Consider the following 26,553-nt stretch of genomic DNA (forward strand, 5'->3'; position numbering starts at 1 on the left):
GGTTTCACGTGACGTCATATCCGCCTCATTAGTTATTCAGAACTTTAGCTGGTGGTCTACCAAAGCTCAGTTGACAAAGCGTTTGTACGGAGAAGGTGCAGTGCTCGCATGAAAAATGCCTTACACTTGCGTTGTTTTAGGTTGTTCAAATCGATCAAACCATGAAACTGATAAAAGTTTCTTCAGGGTTCCCCATGAACTAATAAAAAAGGGTGAACGAACACAGGATTTCACAAAAAGACGTCGAGAAAGGTGGCTTTTGAACCTCTCACTGAAATCGAAGGGAGCCGAGTCGAAGCATGCTCGAGTTTGCAGTGATAGCTTGGTGAAAGGTTTGTATTTCCCTCTCAGCTCTGTCCTTAGGGTTTTCCAAGTACTTTTCTTGCTATGTGTCGTTATTTTACGGTACTTTTTTTAGTCACGAAGCGCTAAAATCCCCAGTTGTTTCTTTGTTTCCTCCTCACTCCTCACAAAGTCCATATGCATGAAGGCTGCGACAAAATTCTTCCCCAGCCATACAGTTACAATGCACCGTGATCACTTCTTCTCCGTCTTGTTTAACTAAGATCCAGGTCTTTAAAGGGGTTTCTGATGATCTTTGTGAATGATTTACCTGAGAGATAAGAGCCAACACAAGTGAGAATCAAGCCAACTGTTGTTTGTTTACACTTCAACTTGCAGTGCTTTGTTATAAAGACGCGAACGAAAACTTAAAAAAAAAACCCATACTTACACGGGCAAAAACAATACAGAATTCATTCGGCAGTGACTTGATACTGAGGTCCTTTACCCAGCCACATATAAAAAAGTTGTAAGCCTCCATACTCTTCCACGCTTTCATGTGTTTTGTGGTGTAGATGGATGTATGCAACACCAGATAGTTGGAGATGTCGGGGAACTCGATGGAAGGGTAGTTTTTGAGATCATACCGTATGACAAATCCTTCTTTTCCAGACTGTAGGGGTCGATTCCATTGCACATAGCAATCTTCTGAATATATCTAAAGTGAGCAGTGGCTTCTAGACTATACGAGCATACTCTGTTATCACTACAGTAGTTGTTTGCACTACGGCAGCCGTTTAGACCGCCAGCTATTTCACTTCCAGTAAAACCGCGAAGAAAAGTCATGTGACTGAAACCCAGCAATATACACTACCGTTCAAAAGTTTGGGGTCACCCAGACAATTTTGTGTTTTCCATGAAAAGTCACACTTTTATTTACCACCATAAGTTGCAAAATGAATAGAAAATATAGTCAAGACATTTTTCTGGCCATTTTGAGCATTTAATCGACCCCACAAATGTGATGCTCCAGAAACTCAATCTGCTCAAAGGAAGGTCAGTTTTATAGCTTCTCTAAAGAGCTCAACTGTTTTCAGCTGTGCTAACATGATTGTACAAGGGTTTTCTAATCATCCATTAGCCTTCTGAGGCAATGAGCAAACACATTGTACCATTAGAACACTGGAGTGAGAGTTGCTGGAAATGGGCCTCTATACACCTATGGAGATATTGCACCAAAAACCAGACATTTGCAGCTAGAATAGTCATTTACCACATTAGCAATGTATAGAGTGGATTTCTGATTAGTTTAAAGTGATCTTCATTGAAAACAACAGTGCTTTTCTTTCAAAAATAAGGACATTTCAAAGTGACCCCAAACTTTTGAACGGTAGTGTACTGTGAATAGAGAAAAAGAAAATGGTGTCGCGTGTTGCTGAACCAACCAAGGATGAAATAAAAACTCTACTCGAAAACAAAACCACAAAAACATAAGAACATATTTTATTTTTTCAAGAATTAGGCCAAACAAAAAAAAAATTGTTTGTTTCCTATTACATGCCTTGAAAAATTAGGGTAGGTCGGTAGGGATTTTTTTTTTTTGGAAAAAAATGTTTCCATGGCTATCACCACTCTTTTCCCCCCATATTCACAATAAAATATCCACCCACCCACCCACCTGTTTTCAGAAATAAACACTAAAGAACACTTTTCAAAGATTTATTTCGAACCATACACAAACTTCTCTCACTGAACATGTGCGTTGAACTGTAAAGGTCAGCTGTTCAATGTCTACTTCCCATACGGCCTGTAGCAAATGTCTTTTATGCCTTTTTGAAGGCACTCGTCACAGACTTCAATAACTGTTTTAAATCTTTTTTTCAGATCTGGTTTAAGGCGGCACGGTGGTGTAGTGGTTAGCGCTGTCGCCTCACAGCAAGAAGGTTCCAGGTTCGAGCCCCGTGGCCGGCGAGGGCCTTTCTGTGTGGAGTTTGCATGTTCTCCCCGTGTCCGCGTGGGTTTCCTCCAGGTGCTCCGGTTTCCCCCACAGTCCAAAGACATGCAGGTTAGGTTAACTGGTGACTCTAAATTGACCGTAGGTGTGAATGTGAGTGTGAATGGTTGTCTGTGTCTATGTGTCAGCCCTGTGATGACCTGGCGACTTGTCCAGGGTGTACCCCACCTTTCGCCCGTAGTCAGCTGGGATAGGCTCCAGCTTGCCTGCGACCCTGTAGAACAGGATAAAGCGGCTACAGATAATGAGATGAAATCTGGTTTAATGCAGACAGAGTCTTTAAGATGATCTGGACAAATGTCTGTTCTTCCAAATCCACTGCTATAGTAGGCTATTTCAACAGGCTCTGCACAGTTGAGAGGCATTCTGACACCACAAACTGAGGCAAGAAAATGTTCGGGGGGTATTACTGGCGCCCCGCAAGAGTACTCGAACTCTGACAGCAACACAGTGAGTGCTGTTTGTTGTCGGGGTGTCAGCCAATGCTTCGTGTAGATGATTTCTATATTTACTCTAGAACTACTGGTATAAGCTAACAAAACCTCAATGTCTGAAATGTCTCTTTTTCTAGTGACATAATTTGTCTAAGACTGGGCTTGCGATGTGCAAGACACGTGTCTTTCAGCACACAAACCACAGCCATTTTCGTTGCTTCCTATTAGAGGTAGTCACGCGCAGGCGTACAGTCGGCCGTTTACGATTATCGCATGAACGTTTTATAGACCAAGAGGGGGTCAGAGTCACGGGGCGGTTGGGTAACCGGAAACAAAGTGGGGGGTTTTTTGGCCTTATTATTATCGCATTTTTCACAAATTGCACCTGTCATTTCGCCGGTTTGTTTACATTCTTCATCTTTAAGCATAAAACTTGTTGAATTTTTTTAGACTCGTTCAAAAGCTCAAAGAAGCTTGAAAATTACAGAACTGAAATATCCAAGGAAGAATTAAATAAATGTCTAAAGCTATTCTATACCTCGGCACGACAGCAAGACGGGACTTTCTACAAAAAAAAAAAAAAACAACAACACTAAAGTCAATTTGTGCGGCCATCGATAGTTTTTAAGAAGTCCGCCTTAGCGGAAATTATTTTCTCGGACGTTTTGTATAAAGTTTTTATTTATCAAATTTGAAAAAAATAAAAATGCTGTTTCTCAAAATCCAGTGAATGTGGATAGAATAAAACAGTTATTCCACTCAATCTCGTCGTCCATGGCTTATAGCCGACTCAGTGCTATGCGCCTCGTCGGCTATCAGCTTATGTACGACTCGATTTCATGGAATAACTGTTAAATATTCAGTAATATATGGTATATAATTATATCACTGCTAGTCCTGACACATTGATTTACTCCATATTATCACACATACTGTAATTGTGATTAACAACTTAATAGAGTCCTTTCTGTTGAATTTACACCACTTTCATAATGAAAGCCTTCTCATGAGGAACAGCCAACTATCAGACCTAACTTTAAGTGAATGATATTTCTGTTTGCTGTTTAAAAAAAAAAAAACACGGCACAAAAATAACCTTTATTTTTTATAATGTATGCTATAAAATGGCATGACGCATGATGTGATGTTCATTAATAAATAATTCTTTGGTGTAAGAGGAATAAAAACACTTCATAATGTTTGTACTGTTACTTGGAAAATAATCAACGTCGGAGTGTTATTACTGTTTCACATCAGGTTACATCGCACCAACCCCAGCTGATTAATTTCCCTTTAACAGCACTCTGTTGGATTCATTTAGACAATCACCTCACACAATTTCTCAATAATCGTGTCCTTTATTGTTCACCAAGCAGACAAATAGTTCTTTCCAGGAAATGAGTTCTGACCAGAACAGAACTCTGTGCTGGGAAAGCAAACTTCATGAAACATTGACACATCAATCCTTCGGAACTTTCAAAACAATAATCATATCATAATGACACCAAGTGCCGTGATCTAACAATATTCAAATCTTACATGTCAAAATATGTTCACTCACATGAGCAGAGAATTTTTTTCATTTTTTGTTTGCTTTAGGTCGTAGTGTATACATCATTCTAGCTTAAAAAAAATAATAATTGGCACGTCTATAGCGATGGTGGCTCAGGTTTGATTAATAGCAACTTGAGACTTATTTTGAAGAAGTTGAAACTGTTAAGAGCTTAAAATAGCTTATAAAAAGAGCTTATACGGTACTACATTGATGTAAATACAGATGTGGGGGGATAACAGCAAAGGAAAAGCAAGCAAGCAGGAGAACTTCATGCCTAAATAATCAAGAACAGTTACACACTGCCCCCTAGTGGTGATAAACACTTTCTACAGGTGAGAGACACTGAAGCTGTTACAGAAACGTGCACATTGGTTAAACTGCACAGTTGGATTTCAATCCAATTAATTTTTTAATGTTTCTCACAGAAGTATCAGCACTAACTGTGGTGTTTTTATAATAATGCTGACGAGAGAGAGAGAGAGACTGGTTTTGCTCTGCTAATTTCTTTCCTGTGCATTGGCATTTGACAATCAATCAATGTTCCGGAAGCTAAATAGGGGCCCGGTGCCATGTCAATGTTAACAAGATAAGCGTGATACAGAGTGTGTAAACACTGTGTTTGCTTCATTGAAGCTTAGCTGCTTCGTTGTTGTGAAATGCAGAAACCTGGATCCGTTTCTCAACCTGCGTAACCTCTGTTTATCTAGTGAAAAAACAAATGCAAATCAAGTCCTATATCTTTTACATATCATAATTTATCAACATGTACTCATGCATGGAAAAGGGATTTCCTCAAACTGTAAATTAAGCTGCACTCCACTGAAATGATACCATGCACCTGTTTTATATACAGAGACTCTTCGTTTGAAAGCTCCAAGTACACATACACGCACAAACATTTGGCACATACCGCTTATTCTCCTACTGTATGTAAACACTGAGAACTCATCCCCTTGCACAGTGGCTCGCAGAAGCAGGATCTACTCAAGTGTATTATAATAAGTTCAACTTATACAGCGCCTTTCTAAAAACCCAAGGTCGCTTTACAATTATAAACAGAAAAAAATTAAAATTTAAATTTAAAAAAATCCACCAAATAGGGGTCAGGATGTCATTCCCGTGGTGTAGCAGCCACAGTTCCACCAAAAGGCGCATGAAAACAAGTCCCACACCGCCAGCACAGCCACCGTGACGCTGCCAGCAACATCGTTCGAACACCACGCCATGGATCCACAAAGCGAGCACAGAAGCACCGCCATGCATAGCGCTGGTACATCCCAAACCGCCTGCACAGCCGCCACGATGCCACCGAGCAACATCGCTCAGAACATCATGCCAAGCATTAAAGCACAGAGCGCTGGATAACACGATGTTAAAATGAGCAACGAGCTCACTGCAGTCCATAGCTGGGAGCACAGGCATCACCCACAGCAAACCAAGGCCTGGAGGGAACCGACGCCCAAAACTGGGTCCGGCGCTACACCACAACCGGCAGACAAAAACACTCAAATAAACATCAAACTACACAAACACACAAAAATAAAATAAAAATTAAAAAAAGGAGAGAAAATAAAATAAAATAAAATAAAAAAAAACGCTCCGGTGAGAAGCGGCAGCCAGAATGCACACGACGTACTCTCAACCGGAAACGGAAATGAAAAAAAAGTGTATATAAAAAAGAAAGAAGATATTACTGTGCAGCAAAAACACAATCTGATGACGATTAACTGACTAAACACTGACTGACAACCATTTAATACTGCATACAAACATCACGGACAACACACAACATGAATATGAAATTTATATTTCACATAAAAGATGGCAGGACAAACAAGACTGGATGATGTTAAATATTTGGCAATGATATGGCAGCTTATTCTATCTAGTCTCAATCAGGGCTCGATACTGTGCTTATTTTCTCTTTCACGTGATCCTATATGATGTAAGATTAGTATACGGTGACAATCCAAGTTTAGCTCACTGCTCTGCACTAGGAAAATGTCAAGAGGACATTTTCTCAGTTTGTTTATATTAAAATTTGTTGAATTTTTTTTTAGACTGGTTCAAAAGCTCAAAGAAGTTTGCAAATTACAGACATTGTAATTACTACGTTGTGAGTAGAGAAAAACAAAATGGCGGCGTGTGTTGCTGAACCAACCGAGGACGAAGTAAAAACTACTCGGAAACAAAACCACGAAAAATACAAAAACAAGAGTGCTCCGAGAGCACAATATCCCCCGCTGGCAACTGTGCCATAACTCTGGTAAAATGTGACCGAATTGAACGAAATTGCAATATGCATATTAGCGACATAACAAAGAATCCTGTCAAGTTTCGTGAAATTCCTCCAAAAATTGTGAGAGAAGTTGATTTCAGAACGTGAGTACCCTTCCTGGGACGGATGGACATCGCCACGACATAATCCCCCCTTCGGGCCTTTCGGCCAGCAGGGGATAAAAAAAAAAAAACCGGAATAAAAGTGTTTTGGGCGGCACGGTGGTGTAGTGGTTAGCGCTGTCGCCTCACAGCAAGAAGGTCCTGGGTTCGAGCCCCGGGGCCGGCGAGGGCCTTTCTGTGTGGAGTTTGTATGTTCTCCCCGTGTCCGCGTGGGTTTCCTCCGGGTGCTCCGGTTTCCCCCACAGTCCAAAGACATGCAGGTTAGGTTAACTGGTGACTCTAAATTGACCGTAGGTGTGAATGTAAGTGTGAATGGTTGTCTGTGTCTATGTGTCAGCCCTGTGATGACCTGGCGACTTGTCCAGGGTGTACCCCGCCTTTCGCCCGTAGTCAGCTGGGATGGGCTCCAGCTTGCCTGCGACCCTGTAGAGGGATAAAGCGGCTAGAGATAATGAGATGAGAAAAGTGTTTTATGGTAAGAACACATCTTTTTTATTTTTCAAGAATTATTATTATCGCATTTTTCACAAATTGCTCCTGTCATTTCACTGGTTGGTTTACATTCTAAGCGGAAATTATTTTGTCGGACGTTTTGTATATTTTTTTTAATTTCTCAAATTTGCAAAATTAAAAAGATAAAAATGCTCCATTTCTCAAAATCCAGTGAATGTGGATAAAATAAAACAGTTATTCCACTCAATCTCGTCGTACATCACTAATAGCCAACTCGGTGCTACGTGCCTCGTCGGCTATCAGCTCATGTACGACTCGATTTCGTGGAATGACTGTTCTATATTCAGTAACTTATTTTGGTGTTCATCAATGAGTACCAACAAACTCATGTACCGAAAGAAAAAACTGCATCCCTAGTCTCAATATTGGAAACTATTACGAATGAAAATAATTATTGTTTAAAGCGACGGTGCTATATTGAACGTACAGTGAATAAACACAAACAGATGCATTCTAAAAATAGAGCTAGAAACAGTGTACAGCTTTAGTTTCACAAAAATACATACTTTCTCCCATATTTTCCTCACAAGGTGCTAGTGTGCGCTTATAAACACCATGAATACTATAACTGCTTATTAAATCCGTATAACCTCATGGACATGCATATAACTGCAATTACTTAGCTTTGACCAAAAATTCGAGCACATACAAAAATGCATTAAGCATCAAGTACCGTACGATCTGGACGAATCCATGCTTATTGTTTGTATCACCTTAAGATAAGGACACATTTATTTTCACAGTAAATCAATTCATTCCTTTTCTTTTGACATATTACTCTCCAAATTTAGACTTGCATGTACTCAAATATACTGTATAAAACAATCGGCGCTTGGTAGATGTAGACAAGTGTAAATTATTGCCATAATGGTGCATTCCAAGTACAGTATAACATTCAAAGTGTGCTCGAGCTAGCATTTGGTTTAGTCTTGAAGCTTGCGAACCTGACGTGTTATATGTACATTCAAAAAACGTAAGGCACATGAGTGGGTATGAGATGACATGATAGCGCAGTGATTCGATCCTGAGCTCAGGTTTCTGACTGTCCAGATTTTCACATGTTCTCCCCATAGGTTCCCTTTGAGATCTCGGATTTCCTCGTACCTCCCAGTTTGGTTTACTGGATCTGCTAAATTGCCCCTGAATGAGTATGTGAATGTGTGTGCGCGCTGTGTGCCTGGCATCCCATCCAGGATGTACGGTATTCCCCGGTATTCCTGGGAAAGGCTCCGGCTAAACTGCAAACCCTGACCAGGATAAAGCAGTTGAAAACATGAGTGGGTATGAGCACTGTGTGCACACCTAGCTACTGTAACTGCACAGGCAAAATGAAACACAAATTATTTTTTATTGGGTCAATCAGCACAGTAAATGTTTGCTCCTATCCCACGAGGATGTTGTCTTAACGCATCAAGCTTTAGTTGGTTTAAATGAAACACAGAACAGCCCTGAATATGCAATTACGCAAAAGTAGATAATGCTCATCCCCTGAAAAAAAAAGAAAAAAAAAATAGTAACAACTGTCATAGCATCACTGAACCCAAAGAAAATATGCAATCTCATCTAGATCAACAGCGTAATCTGTGAGATGCATAGGTTCTTTATTATCATAGCGCTCGCCCTTGTAGCTCCTCCAGTGCCCAGCCGGGAGGTAGATATCCCGTTCCTGCTTGCCAGGCTCCAGCACTGGTGCTACCATCAGGTCATCTCCTATGAGAAACTGTGAGTCCACTCTATACGCCGTCTCATCTCCAGTGGCTATCCACCACAAAGGACGGATGATGGGGTCACCTGTATTTAGCACCTCCCCTGCAAGCTCCAGAACTCTGGGGGCCACCAGTGTCTCATGGAGTGATGTGAAGCGCCGGGCGATGGCTACCACTTCATCGTCGTACTCCCATGGTGGGATGGAGAACTGCATGGCTGGCATGAAAGCAGAAAGCTCCAGCCAACGAATGTAAAGCTCACGGTCAGGGAGTCGACCATTCCCATAGGTTCGGTTGGCGTACGCGTTGCCCCCGATCATGTCAGGCAAGATAAACTGGTAGCCGAGGATGCTGATGGTGAGGACAGTAGGGATGATGGACTTGAGACCAAGCTCATAGCCCCAAACCGAATCACGATCATTGAGGCGGAAGAAGCAGGAGATGTTCTGTGAGCCATAGCCTGAACGCAGCTCTGCTCGTTCGTTGAATGGCAGCGCCATTTCTGTGTAACGGCGCGTGAATGTGCTCGGATCTGGAAGATGGGCCTGCGTCCGGAAGCGCCAGGGCAGGAAGTTTGTTTCACCAGCATCCAACTTGAAGGATGACACACCGTATTTGGAACGCAGTGCTCGCAGATGGGAGGTGAACCAGTTCCGAGCATCGGGATTGGTAAAGTCCAGAATGCCACCAATGCCATTCCACCATCTCACCAAAGCAGGAAGTTGTCCAGTGGGCTCCATTACGAAAAGACCTTTCTGGACGCACACGCCAAAGTTGGATGAATCGTAGTTCACAAAGGGATGTGTCCATAATGACAACAGAAAGCCGTCACTCTTTAACTTTTGGAACATGCCAGATGCATTGGGGAACTTTTCAGGATCAAAGTCAAACTCACCATACCGGCTGGTGTACCGGTCGTCCAATTCTATTTGACTACAGTTAAAGCCATGCTTTCGTATGTTTTCTGCATACTTCAAAAGTCTCTCCTGGTTAATGTCAGTTTTATGTAAAGCCCAGGTGGACCATATAGGATATTGGAACATTGATTCTAACGGCACCTTGTTGGGTTTGGGGAAGTACCTGCGGACCATGACCTTGTGAATGGAGGACACATCAGGGCCCACGCACACACGGTAGCTGAGCTCAGCATATGGTGGCATCCCAGGAAGGGGCTTATACGGACTGTCCTGATATCGTGCCTCAAAGTACAATGACTTCTCGGTATCGTTCCAGCCCAAGTGAAAGGGTACAGAATCATTGATTTTGATGGCAGTGGCATTGGACGAGAGCCAGTAGCGTTCCAAAATGCCACCAAAGTCCTCGCGGTTTGAATAAATGTCGCTGGTGACAAAGGGCTTGGGTGTTTGCTGACCCGAGATGGCAATGGGCCAGTGCTGGATAGCAGATTCGGAACCACCGTACCAGTGAGAGCCGTTGTAAGACATGGAGTGCATTACAGGTCGGTCTGACTCCAGCTCTTCCCACCGCACACGGTAGCACATGACAGTCTCCTTGGGCTTCACAGTCATGATGAAGAAATTTACTTTGCCAGCATTGGAGCGTGAGCACCGCAGAATCACGTCCTCCTTAGAACATGAGTCCAAATCAAGGGTTCCGGATCTGAAATTTATATTTACCAATACACTTTTTAATTCCCTTGTTTTATCAGTGTTTAAGGCCAATATATTTCAGTTCAGTTCCTTTAACAAGAAGACACAGTCATCACTATCCCCTGCCAAGAGCATTTTATGAAGATCCCTTAACACTTACGACCTTATAAGCCCATTGCTTTAATACTGACTTATGATGTCGTAAGTGCTGTGACACCTTCATAAAATGCTACCCAGCTTTTTTCAGTAGTAGGAGCACGCAAAGTTTCATTGATGCAGCTTATGTAGTTTCCAAGAAAACTTGTCCAGATTGAGTCCACTTGTACAAAGTCCAATTACGAAAATCAAGGGCCATAACTCGGAAAATAATAATTTCTCGTAAATGATTTTCGAACTCAACTTAGGTCATGTATAGCAATATGGGCACGCAAAGTTTCATTGATGTAGCTTATGTACAGTGGTGCTTGAAAGTTTGTGAACCCTTTAGAATTTTCTATATTTCTGCATAAATATGACCTAAAACATCATAAGATTTTCACACAAGTCCTAAAAGTAGATCAAGAGAACCCAGTTAAACAAATGAGACAAAAATATTATACTTGGTCATTTATTTATTGAGGAAAATGATCCAATATTACATATCTGTGAGTGGCAAAAGTATGTGAACCTTTGCTTTCAGTATCTGGTGTGACCCCCTTGTGCAGCAATAACTGCAACTAAACGTTTCCGGTAACTGTTGATCAGTCCTGCACACCGGCTTGGAGGAATTTTAGCCCATTCCTCTGTACAGCACAGCTTCAACTCTGGGATGTTGGTGGGTTTCCTCACATGAACTGCTCGCTTCAGGTCCTTCCACAACATTTTGATTGGATTAAGGTCAGGACTTTGACTTGGCCATTCCAGAGCATTAACTTTATTCTTTTTTAACTGTTCTTTGGTAGAATGACTTGTGTGCTTAGGGTCATTGTCTTGCTGCATCTCTTGGGATTCAGTTCATGGACAGATGTCCTGACATTTTCCTTTAGAATTCGCTGGTATAATTCAGAATTCATTATTCCATCAATGATGGCAAGCCGTCCTGGCCCAGATGCAGCAAAACAGGCCCAAACCATGATACTACCACCAACATGTTTCACAGATGGGATAAGGTTCTTATGCTGGAATGCAGTGTTTTCCTTTCTCCAAACATAACGCTTCTCATTTAAACCAAAAAGTTCTATTTTGGTCTCATCCATCCACAAACCATTTTTCCAATAGCCTTCTGCCTTGTCCACGTGATCTTTAGCAAACTGCAGACGAGCAGCAATGTTCTTTTTGGAGAGCAGTGGCTTTCTCCTTGCAACCCTGCCATGCACACCATTGTTGTTCAGTGTTCTCCTGATGGTGGACTCATGAACATTAACATTAGCCAATGTGAGAGAGGCCTTCAGTTGCTTAGAAGTTACCCTGGGGTCCTTTGTGACCTCGCCGACTATTACACGCCTTGCTCTCAGAGTGATCTTTGTTGGTCGACCACTCCTGGGGAGGGTAACAATGGTCTTGAATTTCCTCCATTTGTACACAATCTGTCTGACTGTGGATTGGTGGAGTCCAAACTCTTTAGAGATGGTTTTGTAACCTTTTCCAGCCTGATGAGCATCAACAACGCTTTTTCTGAGGTCCTCAGAAATCTCCTTTGTTCGTGTCATGATACACTTCCACAAACGTGTTGTGAAGCTCAGACTTTGATAGAGCCCTGTTCTTTAAATAGAACAGGGTGCCCACTCACACCTGATTGTCATCCCATTGATTGAAAACACCTGACTCTAATTTCACCTTCAAATTAACTGCTAATCCTAGAGGTTCATATATTTTTGCCACTCACAGATATGTAATATTGGATCATTTTCCTCAATAAATAAATGACCAAGTATAATATTTTTGTCTCATTTGTTTAACTGGGTTCTCTTGATCTACTTTTAGGACTTGTGTGAAAATCTGATGATGTTTTAGATCATATTTATGCAGAAATATAGAAAATTCTAAAGGGTTCACAAACTTTCAAGCACCACTGTAGTTTCTGAATAAACTTGTCCAAATTGAAACGGATGGATGGACTTCGTGGCGGGGGATAAAAATGAACGTGCCATCAAAGATTTGTAAGCAGACTGCTTTGAAGTTAATAAAATAGCTTGAGTATGCATGCTTTAACATTGCTACTTACCTGAAAGCCATCCTGAATACGATCCCCCCAGCTTGGTTGCGGATCAAAAAGCCATCCTTATTAAGGTCCAATAACTCTGTCTTTAAGAGATCGGCTTTGCGGAGGGAGGCGATATAATAACACCACGCTGTCACAGCAGCGATAACCAGGACCAGACCCAGAACTCCAGCGCCAACTAGTGGACGACTCTCCTTATTTATTTTTTTAAGGGGCACGCCTTCTGTGATAGTGCCCCCAGCTCCTCCAGGTACAACTTGGTACATTGTGTTTCTTCTCTTTTCTTCACAAGTGTGAAGGTTTACTTGTGGCTATAAGTTCTCTTGGACATGAAACAATTAGTACAGCGCCTTCCTTACATTTCATAACATGTCTGAGTCACGTTATATTTAAAAGTTCCCAGAGTGGTTAGAGATTACTCAAGGCATGTAATCTTGACCAATGTTTCCTTTGCTCAGTATTCTTCTTTGCTTCTGTCATTATCCTTTTACAAATCTGTGAAAGAAAAGCAAAATGTCAGGATTTGGTTTGACCCCTTACAAGAACCTATATTAAAAATTAGCACGATTTGTTAACTCAAAATCAGGAAACACTCTATTATTGAATTTCTCGTCCATTGTGTTTCGATAAAACATGCCAAACCACTTCTCGGTTTCATTTTAAGGGCAAGCAGAGGCACACAATGAACCTTCCGCTCAGAGCCAAGTTCTTTAAAAGTGTCAGTGTGTGAATGGTTCAAAAGGTACAAAGTGATTCGGGTACAACGTGAATAGCCTTTGGCAAACCTTAGTCTGTGGAAAATCGGTCCTTTTACAAGTCTTGGACTATACAAAAGAGAACTGGCCAGTCCTCTGTGCCTCTTTTAAAACTGTCCGCCAGCCTATTAATGATGGAATAATATTCAAGGTGTTCAAAACCCAATCTGTACTTCCAGCCCAAGAATTTAAAATGGTGGTATTACCTCCGCCAGCTTTGGTGGAAGAGGCTATGTTTTCACCTCCATTTGTTTGTTTCTTTGCTTGCTTGCTTTTCGCAACATAACTCAAAAAGTAGTGAATGGATTTTGATGAAATACTGACGAAAGGTGAGCCATGGGCCAAGAAACAGTTGATTAGATTTTGATGCAAATCCAGATCCAGAATCAAACATAGCTCAAAAAGTACTGAACAGATTTTGATGAAATTTGCAACTCTTTACAACTGTGGTGAGCAGAAAAGCATCTCAGCATGCAACAGTAGAAGCCCACATTGGGTTCCACTCCTGCAGCCAAAAACAGGAATCTTAGAACCAAGAACAAGTTCCTTTTAAAGCGGCCGGTGAGTGTATTTTTTTTATTATATAGTACTGTGCAAAAATCTTACACACGTGCAAAGAAATGCTGTACAGAAAAGATGCCTTCAAAATAATCATATTAAATGTTTCTATATGAAAAACAGTAAACAGTAATAAATGAAACTTGAAGGGAACCCGGTAGAGTGCATACGTCCAACAAGCCACATGTTATCAATGTCAAACTCAAATCACTTGTAACGAGGATGATACTAAAGCTATCTGCCAAATTTCATCCAAATCCGTTCACTACTTTTTGAGTTACATTTGGAACAGACAAAAAATCCTGGATCCACATACATATCCGGATTTGGATCAAAATCAAATCAACTGTTCCTTTCCCCATGGCTCACCTTTAATCCAAGTTTCATCCAAATACTTTTACTACTTTTTGAGTTACGTTGGGAACAGACAAACAAACAAAAACAACCTCCTCCAACACAGCTGGCAGACATAACAAACGCTACGTTCACACTGCAAGGCTTAATGCTCAATTCCGATTTTTTTGTGAAATCCGATTTTTTTGTGAGGTCGTTCACATTAACAAATATATGCGACTTGTATGTGATCCTCAGTATGAACGAAAAGCGACCTAAAAGTGTTCCGCATGCGCATTGCAGGATACGACGACGTCACACGCAGTGAGCATGGCCAGTGTTGACAGAAGTAAAACCGCCCGGTTGCGGTATGACCCATCCAATCTAGCTTGAATAGCTGTATCCCCCCAAATGGAAATCAGCTCCCTAACCTCTGCGTCCTTCCACTGAGAAGATTCAGAACCTTCACAGCCCGAAGCGTCCCTCGCATTGATGTCATGCGCAGGAGCGCAGATACGTTTTTTGAACTGGGGGGGACAAAAAACTGGGGGGGACAAAGCTGCCAGCAAACCAACCCCAACCCCGATATGCCTGTCAAACTTGTTGTGGGTTACCATAGCAACCAAGCTCGAGCTCGCAACCTGTGCAGTCTGCGCAGCTCAACCAACCGAATATCAGTCTTTGTTTTGTTTTATGTGAGTTGTTGCAACTATGTATACACTGCCGTGCACCTCAATAAACCGAATGGTAATTAGTCTTTTGATTTTTCCGTGAGGTTTGCCTTATGCAAAGTGGGGGGGACCGAACGAAGTGAATTTAAATCTGGGTGGGACGAATCCCACCCGTCCCACCCTCTATCTGCGCCCGTGATTATGCGCCATGTTGTTGTAACTTTTTTTGAGAGACCCGCCGCCTACTTCAGCGCAGAATAGTGACGTTTGTGGCTTGTTGATGACGTGTAAGTCGGATGAATGCGACCTGGCAGTTCAGACTGAAGTCGCATATGAAAAGAGCAGATAGGAATCGGAATTAGGACCACATATCCAAACGGCCTGGGTCGGATTTGAAAAAATCGGATCTGTGTCGTTCATATTGTCAATAAAAGATCGGATACAGGTCACATATGGGCGAAAAGATCGGATTTGAGTCACTTCAGCCTGCAGTGTGAACGTAGCCAAAGTCAATATTTAGTGCAATGACCCTTTGCTTAAAAAAAAAATGGTAGTCTCAGATACAATGAGTGCAGTTTTATAAGGAAATGAGCTGTAGGTTTTACTGAGCATCTTGCAGAACCAGCCACAGTTCTTCTGGACACTTTGACGGTCACACTTGCTTCTTAATTTTGCCCCAAACCCCAATAGCCTTCATTACGGTCTCTTACGTAATACACTGCTTTCTTTACTGACATACAGAAAGGTATAATTTTGTGCTGGAAGATGAATGCTTGAAAACCTGACTTGATAATGTAGAAGTCCTAAAATAACAAAGTTCATACTCAAAAAAAAAAAAAAAAAAGATGCCTAAGATTTTTTGCACAGCACAGAATCTTATGAATTATATGAATATGAATTATTATGGATATGAGCAATTGCACGCTCTGACTGGCTACACTACTACTAGGCTATCAGCTCATATACCGTGAGTAGAGAAAAACAAAATGGCGGAGCGTGTTGCTGAACCAACCGAGGACGAAATAAAAATTCTACTCAAAAAGAAAACCCCAAAAATACAAAAGAAAGCAACAAAACATGGAATGAAAGTATTTGATGGTACAAATGTATCTTTTTTTTCTTTCAAGAATTATTATTATGATCACATTTTCCACAAATTGCTACGGTCATTTCGCCGGTTTGTTTATATTCTTCATCTTTAAGCATTAAAATGTGTTGAATTTTTTTTTTTAGACTGGTTCAAGAGCTCAGTGAAGTTTGAAAACTACAGAACTTAATGTCCAAGTAAGAATTAAATAAATGTCTAAAGCTATTCTATACCTCGGCACGACAGCAAGACAGCACTTTCTATAAAAAAAAACACTAAAAAGTCAATTCGTGCAGCCATTGATAGGTTTTTAAGAGTGTGGAAAAGATTTTTCCTAAGTGGAAAAGATTTTGTCGGACGTTTTGTATCAAGTTTTTATTAACTGAATTTGCAAAAAAATAAAAATGCTCTCCCTGTGTCCGAAACCACTCACTCGTTCACTACTCCCTACTCACTATATAGAGGGTTCCCGCATGACGTCACCGCGCCGCGAGATTTCGGTAGTCGCCATATTGGAAGACCAAGTACACATCTATGCAAGTACATACATACATAAAACAAACTACACCTGAAATGTAGCCAAGGCCGGTTCTGCCCTAATCTGGACCCGGGTGCAACATCGCGCAACCCCCCCCCCACCCAAAAAAAAAACCCACCAGTCTAAATCAGGACAACCAGTGTTCGAACTACGGGGGTACTCGGGGGATCCGAGATCCCCTGAAACAGACATGAGATCCCTTGAAAACGTGATTTGGGAAATGTTGGGGGGTCTCTAAAATATTGGCAAAATGATGTTTATTGACATAGCAATCGTGTGTAACGGGAAGCATTTGCATATCCGAAGTGTTGTGTTTACATCAAAGATAAAATAAACCGATATGACAACGACTGCTGCTGCCAGGTTGGTTGTTGAGTAGCCTGACTGGTTTTTTTTCTTGCGTGTGGTATCATTGTTGACGCGAGGTTGTTTTTTGAACATGCCAATGCGGACACGATTTCCCCTGATGAGTTATGACTTCAGACGCGATGTGTGTGTGGAGTCCGCGTGATATGTGCGTAAGATAGGCTTCTCATATGTTTGGAGATCCGCGCTCCGAGACAAGCGCAAGCGCCCCCCAGGGAAAAAAAGGGACCCCCCGAAAATATCGGCATAGTTCGAACACTGAGGACAACCATCACATAACTATAAACATTTTATATCAACTATTTTAACTAAATGGGCTATAATAAATAAGCCTGCAGGCAGCCACGGCGGGCTGCCTCAGAAAAGTAACCATTTGTCCTACCTTAACTCGTTTTGCTTTTTCTGCCTCCTTTTTTGTATTTTCGACCCTGCGTTTATTTTCTTTCCTTTTCTGAAAACCCGATTTGTGTCCAGACATTTTGTTCTGCTACCAACGAACTAACTCGTCAGGTCTCGTCTCTCGAGTCCGCAATGAAGGGCAACAATTGATACATTTTTACAAATAACCAATAAACAGCCAATAGGGAGGTTGCAACGTTCAGGCTCTCCTTTGCTCACAGACACTCAGTAATGCACTTATTCTCTGTCTCCTGGCAGAAAGCTCCTTGGTTTGCTTGTGTCTCAATCACAGCTGGTATTCTGTAGAAAGACTTCTTTTCACCTTTCCCATCAGCTTTGTTGGAACACCCTAACACAGCACAAAAGTTTACCATTGTAGGTTTATGATGAATCAAGTGCCTCGTGGGTTTAAATTTCACGCGCTGCCGTTATTTCCCCCTAATCACGAGTTTGTTGGTCTTCCAATATGGCGCAGGGTTTGTTTACTTCCGGTTTCCGGTGACGTCAGTGGGAAGGGTCTATAGAGGACTATATACGGTAGTAGTCATCAGCAACCAGAGGAGTCTGTTCAGTGACAGAATGCTCCTTCCCAAGTGCAGGACTAACAGACTTAAAAACTCCTTTGTCCCTCACGCCATCAGACTGTACAACTCCTCTCTGGGGGGGAGAAGGGGAACAGGAGGACAGAGGACGGGAAGGAGCAGTAGCCTAGCCTAACAATAAGCAATACTGCAATACTGGACAATGTGCAATATAATGTGCAATATAATGTGCAATACCTCTTCTGCTGGATTTTTTTCCTTCCCCTCTTCCCCATATCTTATTCTTTTTTTTTTATATTTGTACATGTAAATATTTAATTCAACTTATTTAAAAGTTTTTCTCTATTTCTATTTCTGTTTATCCTGTAACGATGCTACTGGAATCTTAGGCTACGTTCACACTGCAGGCTGAAGTGACTCAAATCCAATCTTTTCGCCCATATGTGACCTGTATCCGATCTTTTATTGACAATATGAACGACACAGATCCGATTTTTTCAAATCCGACCCAGGCCGTTTGGATATGTGGTCCTAATTCCGATTCCTATCCGCTCTTTTCATATGCGACTTCAGTCTGAACCGCCAGGTCGCATTCATCCGACTTACACGTCATCAACAAGCCACAAACGTCACTATTCTGCGCTGAAGTAGGCGGGGGGTCTCTCAAAAAAAGTTACAACAACATGGCGCATAATCACGGGCGCAGATAGAGGGTGGGACGGGTGGGATTCGTCCCACCCATATTTAAATTCACTTCGTTCGGTCCCCCCCACTTTGCATAAGGCAAACCTCACGGAAAAATCAAAAGACTAATTACCATTCGGTTTATTGAGGTGCACGGCAGTGTATACATAGTTGCAACAACTCACATAAAACAAAACAAAGACTGATATTCGGTTGGTTGAGTTGCACAGACTGCACAGGTTGCGAGCTCGAGCTTGGTTGCTATGGTAACCCACAACATGGCGCATGACATCAGTGCGAGGGACGCTTCGGGCTGTGAAGGTTCTGAATCTTCTCAATGGAAGGACGCAGAGGTTAGGGAGCTGATTTCCATTTGGGGGGATGCAGCTATTCAAGCTAGATTGGATGAGTCATACCGCAACCGGGCGGTTTTACTTCCGTAAACACTGGCCATGCTCACTGCGTGTGACGTCGTCGTATCCTGCAATGCGCATGCGGAACACTTTTAGGTCGCTTTTCGTTCATACTGAGGATCACATACAAGTCGCATATATTTGTTAATGTGAACGACCTCACAAAAAAATCGGATTTCACAAAAAAATCGGAATTGAGCATTAAGCCTTGCAGTGTGAACGTAGCGTTAATTTCCCTGAGGGAACCTGCCCAAAGGGATCAATAAAGTCCTATCTAATCTAATCTAATCTAATCTAGTGAGCTCATTGGTAAAATGAGAAAACACCTTCGGATGCTACTCCGTCAGGCCGTTATTTACGTCATTACTGTTGCCCAATTAAAACATGGCAGATCAGGCAGCTGGTGGGTTTCCAAAATAATAAATACATGCATGTATTTTTGTGATAAATCCATATTATACTGAGCATATTTCCCACATTAATCACGACAAAGTACTTTGTATCTGCTGCATCTTTCAGTTCTTTTAAATCAAGGCTGAATCCTTTCTTTCTTCTTTGCTGTTGCCTTTTATTAAATCAAATTTGAGGCTTTTGTTTTGATTTCTTTCAGCGTGATCGCAATGCATGATATTGCTCGGTTAGTGACCATCGATTGTACACTACTTTTCGTGATGCATTGTGGGATACTTTGAGTGCGCTGTATAGGCTGTAATAATTCCCACGATACATTCAGACAGCACTCCAAAATGGCGACCTCACTATATAGTAAGTAGGGAGTGATTTCGGACACAGGGTCTGTTTCTCAAAATCCAGTGACTCGTCGTACACAGCTTATAGCCGACTCGGTGCTACGCGCTTCGTTGGCTATCAGCTCATGTACGACTCGATTTTGTGGAAAAACTGTTAAATGTTTCGATGGAAAAGATTGGTAGCAAAATTACCTTTTGTTTTTTTTGCCTATTTGGACAGAACCAGACCAAACCTGAGAAGAAGAGAAGAACAAAGTGCAGGGAGTAATATCTGATGCAAGCTGTAATGTTTATTTTAAAGGCAATATTTCCTGGCACTATCTCAGTCCCTTTAGTCCTGTTCAGATGTGTTTCTGTGTTCAGCCCCAGGCAAAGGCTGGCTGCATACCTCCATGCTGACAGAAGCACTAAAATAAGCTCAGCTCGTAGGGAATGTAATGTCCATGTGGAAGTAAGGAGGTTAGGAAAGCTGGCTGCTTTTACTTAAGGGTGCGCGATAAAACCGGTATACTGGTTTGTATCGATACAAAATTCTAAATCGATACGTATTGCGATACGTTGAACAAAAACCGGTATATTGGCATGCATTCGGAAAAGCTTCGTTTAACATTCGGAAAACTTCGTGGAAAACAAAAATGGTGACGGCAGATTTCACTGTCATGCCGAACACACGAACTAAGTCAAGTGTAAGTCAGCACTTTCGGACTAAAGAAATTAACCAGGGATGGGAGTGTGGACAGAAACGTAGCAGTTTGCAAACTTTCTAGCACAGAGGTAAAATTCTCAGGAGGAACATCAAACCTGACAAGTCACGTGCGAAGACATCATCCGATGTTACTGTCAAAAACAAAATTCTCGATGCCACAGTCAGAGTCGCCTGGAAAACTCTCAGTCGTCACCAGAGACATCAAGCAGATCGACTTACACTAACGGGATACTCCGGCGGAAAATACAAACCCAACTCTGCACGGGCACAGTACTTGACTAACAAAGTTGCAATGTTTATAATTAAAGATCTTCGGCTTTACAGGATCGTTGACTCTGTTGATTTTCAAAGCCTTGTCAATGCATTGGATTGTAAATATCAAATGCCAAGTAGGAAACAATTCTCAGAAGTTATAATACGATGTATGTACTACGAATCCAAGATGGACGTTATCACAAATCTCAAATTTGCCGAACAGGTAAGAGAAATCTCATTGATCTTGAAAAAGAAAACAAAACAAATTTCAATCCATTGTCAAAAATACTTTCTCAGAAATGTAGATATATATTTTTTTCTTAATAATGAGACCTACCCGTTGTTGAACAAATATAAAAACAGTTACGTTACAGCGGATATAAAAAGTGTACACACCCCATTAAACTGATAGGTTTTTCTGATGTAAAAAAAAACGAGACCATGATAAATAATTTCAAAACTTTCCCAGCTTTAATGTGACCTACAACCTGTACAATTCAATTGAAAAACAAACAAATCTGTTCGGGGGAAAAACATCAAAAATAAAAAACGTACAATAAGCTGGTTGCATAAGTGTGCACACCCTTAAACTAATACTTTGTTGAAGCATCTTAGTTTCACTGCCTTTACAAGTAGCTCTTGAATTCTCTGGTTCGAGCCCCGTGGCCAGCAAGGGTCTTTCTGTGTGGAGTTTGCATGTTCTCCCCGTGTCCGCGTGGGTTTCCTCCGGGTGCTCCGGTTTCCCCCACAGTCCAAAGACATGCAGGTTAGGTTAACTGGTGACTTTAAATTGACCGTAGGTGTGAATGTGAGTGTGAATGGTTGTCTGTGTCTATGTGTCAGCCCTGCGATGACCTGGCGACTTGTCCAGGGTGTACCCCGCCTTTCACCCGTAGTCAGCTACACTGCTTCACATGGGTTAAATGCAGAGAGGAAATTTCACAAGTGTGTGATGAATAAAGTTGTGCTTTCTTTCTTTCCTTGACTGTGATGTTGATTCACAACATCCATCCATTATCTGTAGCTGCTTATCCTGTTCTACAGGGTTGCAGGCAAGCTGGAGCCTATCCCAGCAAGAGGCGGGGGACAAGGCACCAGGTCATCGCAGGGCGAACACACAGACACACATTCACACCTACGGTCAATTTAGAGCCACCAATTAGCCTAACCTGCATGTCTTTGGACTGTCGGGGAAACCAGAGCACCCGGAGGAAACCCACGCGGACACGGGGAGAACATTGCAAACTCCACACAGAAAGCAGTCCTCTCAATAACTGCCGGCAACCGGCGATTTTGCCGCCTACAAACGCTCCATTGCCGGCTACTCACAGTGGTTTTTCAAAGAATTGAAATTCATAAGTTTTTACTTCATAATTTATACTTCATAAAAATAAAATTTTTAGTGCTGTCAAAAATGTCGCGTTATTAACGCGTTAACTTGACTCAATTTTAACGGCGATAATTTTTTTATCGCGAGATTAACGCTCTGTGACATGATGCCACGCCCCGCACAGCCAGAGTCCTCTGCCCTCCCCCGAAGAGCCACGGTGCTCGGCTTAGGTTTCGTTTTCCCATCGGCGGCTCCAGCCCCACTTTGCAGTGGCTGTGATAAGACGTGTTATGCTCTGCAAAAAAAAAAACATTGGTACAACCACTGTTTGAACTATGCCGATATTTTCGGGGGGGTCCCTTATTTTCCCTTGGGGGGGGGGGGGGGTGCTTGCGCTTGTCTCAGAGCGCGGCTCTCCATCGCGCGCTCACTTCGGATATGCAAATGCTTCCCGTTACACACGATTGCTATGTCAATAAACATCATTTTGCCAATATTTTAGAGACCCCCCAACATTTCCCAAATCATGTTTCCAAGGGATCTCATGTCTGTTTCAGGGGATCTCGGATCCCCCGAGTACCCCCGTAGTTCGAACGGTGAGCAAGCCCATTCACTTTTTTATGCTGATAAGAGAATTACAATGGTTTTTCATGTGACAAAAATGTGTGATTAAATTGCGATTAATCGCGAGTTAACTATGACAGTCGCGACATTAATCGCGATTAAATATTTTAATCGCTTGACAGCACTAAAAATTTTGCATTCAGGATCACTCAGAATTCACCATTTAACATCTACATTTTCAAAATTTTCTGGGGGAGGACCCCCGGACCCCCCGCTTTTTTATACATTGCGGCGGCAGCTAACGCAGCCTCCGCTCAGCTTGTGCTTAACATGGATCCCAGACATCTGCTATTTAGCGGAATTCCGCTATTTTTCTTGCCAAAGTGTTGTTTTTTTTTAATCTCTTGTATATCCGTTAAAAATATGTTCGTTTAAGTAAAATGACCAGCAGAATACGTTCTAATTTAGTTTGCTTGTTTAGCGATGTTTTCATCAGCTTCGTTTGTTCTCGCTTGACATTCGGGAACACTCGGAAGTTAAATTGATGTAAATACCGCGAGACTGTACGCGATAGAACGAGAAAACAATATGGCTGCGCCCATTTGCGAGAAAACGTGTTTTAACTCCGTTCGTGCTTTTGTTTCTAATGCGTTGAACTTAATTCAATATGTCGTGGAAAAAAGATATCCTCCATAAAAGAGATAGCGGAACAGTGTCTGGGTTAGATGCGGGGATCAAGAATTCATGGAATCGGTCCTGGTTGGAAAAACAGGTTGAAAAAGCAGAAGGAAAGATCAGAGAAACAAAAGCAGAGAAAACTGGAGGAAAGATCACAGAATGCACCCCAGAAAAGAGCATTAAATTCCTCTGCAGTGAAACCTTTCAAAAAGAGAGAAAGGTTTAAATCAAATATCTCCAATATTTGCTGTGCATATGTATATATCCTATATTACTGAATCATTGATTTCTGCTCATATTCATGATTTTTGAAAAATGAATGTAGCTTATATTAGACTAGTATTGACATTAACTCGAAACAAAAAAATGAACAAATGAGATGAACGATGGATACTATTGTTATATTATAACAAAATCAGTGGAATATTTAGGCAAGTATAATCTTCAAAGCTACATTTTCGTCTAATTTTTATAAATAATGTTTTTTTGCCACTTAGGTCATAGATGACAAAATATGGCATCAAATAGATACACGTTATTGTTAAATTCTGTTGCTTTTCTATGTTAAATCTATGTAAAAAAAATGTGTTCTATAGCATCTTTAAATGTTAAAATCTCAACAGCTTCCCCCAGCAGGGGTGCTGCCCCTGCACCCTGCAAAGGGCTTGCAGCCACCTTGACCCATACTGATAGTTTCTTACATTCCTCTACTTTTTTCAATTGCTGCTGGGATCCCTGGCTCAGCTTACGCTTAACCTCTGCCTACTACTCTTTCTTACTTGCCCCTTTCTCAGAAATATATTGAGAGGGCTGAGAAAGGCCCTCGCCGGCCACGGGGCTCGAACCCGGACCTTCTTGCTGTGAGGTGACAGTGCTAACCACTCCACCACCATGCCACCCTTGATTCACAGCATACAAAGTTTATTTTTGCACTCGAGTGTTTTCATTAAATTTGAAAATGAAAATGTGGTGTAGTGGTTAGCGTTGTCGCCTCACAGCAAGAAGGTCTGGGTTCGAGCCCCGTAGCCGGCGAGGGTCTTTCTGTGCGGAGTTTGCATGTTGTCCGTGTGGGTTTCCTCTGGGTGCTCCGGTATCCCCCACAGTCCAAAGACATGCAGGTTAGGTTAACTGGTGACTCTAAATTGACCGTAGGTGTGAATGTGAATGGTTGTCTGTGTCTATGTGTCAGCCCTGTGATGACCTGGTGACTTGTCCAGGGTGTACCCCGCCTTTCGCCCGTAGTCAGCTGGGATAGGCTCCAGCTTGCCTGCGACCCTGTAGAACAGGATAAAGCGGCTACAGATAATGAGATGAGATGAGATAACTATAAGCCCTAACCATTAGGCCCTGGCTTCCCTGTTTTGTTCAAAAGGTCTGATTTATTGTTAATGGTTATTATTTTAATTGCATTTTAGGGTGGCACAGTGGTGTAGCATTGCTGCAGGGTTCTTGCTTCAAATCTTAGCTCAGGTTAGTGTCTGAGAGCTGTTTTATATGTTTTCCCTGTGTCCATATGGGCTTTCATCAGGTTTTCTCATGTCCTCCAACCTTACAAAAAACATTGTTGGTGATGGATTGGCTCTGCTAAATTGCCACAAAGTCTGAATATGTGTGCCTGGTGTTTCATCCAGGGAGTGTTCCCTGCCTCACTCCCAAGTGTTCCTGGGATTAGTTCCAGATCTACTGCGATCCTGACCAGGATAAAGGAGTTACTCTGGATGAATGAATGAATTATTGTAATTTGAGCAGACTGACAGAAATCATGGAGCAGTGCATTTCATATCTAATGAAGTCCAGGCTTCAATGGTCTCCAGAGCTTTAGGGGGAGCATGGCGTCGTCTCAGAGGGTCCTAAAACAGATTGAGGGATAGGAAAGAGGAAAAGAGGGAGGGATGAATAGAGGCCTGGCACAAGGACAGAGAAGCCAGGCTGTCACACACAGTGCGACAGTGGTGTAGTGATTAGCGCTGTCGCCTCAGAGCAAGAAGGTCCGGGTTCGAGCCCCGTGGCCGGCGAGGGGCTTTCTGTGTAGAGTTTGCATGTTGTCCGTGTGGGTTTCCCCTACAGTCCAAAGACATGCAGGTTAGGTTAACTGGTGACTCTAAATTGACCGTAGGTGTGAATGTGAGTGTGAATGGTTGTCTGTGTGTCAGCCCTGTGATGACCTGGCGACTTGTCCAGGGTGTACCCCGCCTTTCGCCCGTAGTCAGCCGGGATAGGCTCCAGCTTGCCTGCGACCCTGTAGAACAGGATAAAGCGGCTAGAGAATGAGATGAGATGAGATGAGATGAAAACTCAACACCACATGCTTTTCCTTCACTGTCTCAGTTTTCCTGTGGATGTTCTGGAAAAACAGGAATCTTGCAATATATTGCAACAGGAAAATTCTCTGCAATACCCAACCCTGCTTTTACTGCAGTGACACTGCGGGCTGTTTTAAAGGTGGATCTGTAAACACCACGCTTTCAAACAGTCAATTATCACCCAACTCCTCTAAAGGACATTTCAGATGGAAAGAGGACGGCACAGAGGCTGGAGAAACACTATCAGGACGGGTATCAGTCCTCTAAAACATCAGTAAGCCTGAGGATCGGAGCTCCTGTGCAGCTCATGTGCCTCGAACCACTCACCTTCCTTCCTTCAGGACCGTTACTCACACGGAGAGAGAAAACAACGCAGTGTCTCGCGTGATCTCAACGTCCAGGAGCTCGTGCAACTCCGCTCTGTGGACAAACATATTATACAAACATATTATCACACAACCGTTATCTTATAATTAACACTCCGTCCCGACTCAAGGGCTGTGAACTTACTAAGTTGACTTCCAACACGTCCAACCGCTGCTCAGAGAGGGGGAAATAAATAAATAAATTAGAAAAAAAAAAAAAAAAAGACGAGCGGTTGTTTTAAGAGGTGGGCGGGGCTTAACCAGGAAGTCTTCCCTCTGTGGCACGCTGGGAAATGTAGTTTTCAGAGAAAGCGGCGCGATCCATCCCATCTCATTATCTCTAGCCGCTTTATCCTGTTCTACAGGGTCGCAGGCAAGCTGGAGCCTATCCCAGCTGACGACGGGCGAAAGGCGGGGTACACCCTGGACAAGTCACCAGGTCATCACAGGGCTGACACATAGGGGAGAGCGGGGTAAGATGAGCCACTTTTTACATTTTTCATCATAACTACATGTTAAAGCCATTTTTGCTTCCAGTCTACA

At 42.3% G+C, this 26,553-nt stretch overlaps 1 protein-coding gene across 1 annotated transcript; it reads right to left on the reverse strand.

Annotated features, from left to right (window-relative positions):
• Window positions 1-3,925: 3,925 nt before the first annotated feature.
• On the reverse strand, window positions 3,926-26,219 carry myorg (myogenesis regulating glycosidase (putative)). The gene is made up of 4 exons (XM_060935510.1): window positions 26,156-26,219; window positions 25,973-26,065; window positions 12,718-13,209; window positions 3,926-10,524 (listed from the first exon to the last, which is right to left on the reverse strand). The coding sequence occupies exons 3-4, from the start codon at window positions 12,978-12,980 to the stop codon at window positions 8,730-8,732; spliced, it is 2,058 nt and encodes a 685-aa protein (XP_060791493.1). The 5' UTR covers window positions 12,981-13,209; window positions 25,973-26,065; window positions 26,156-26,219; the 3' UTR covers window positions 3,926-8,729.
• Between the last annotated feature and the right edge of the window lie 334 nt (window positions 26,220-26,553).

This window comes from Neoarius graeffei, chromosome 12 (genome assembly GCF_027579695.1).
Source record: "Neoarius graeffei isolate fNeoGra1 chromosome 12, fNeoGra1.pri, whole genome shotgun sequence".
NCBI classification, from domain to species: domain Eukaryota; kingdom Metazoa; phylum Chordata; class Actinopteri; order Siluriformes; family Ariidae; genus Neoarius; species Neoarius graeffei.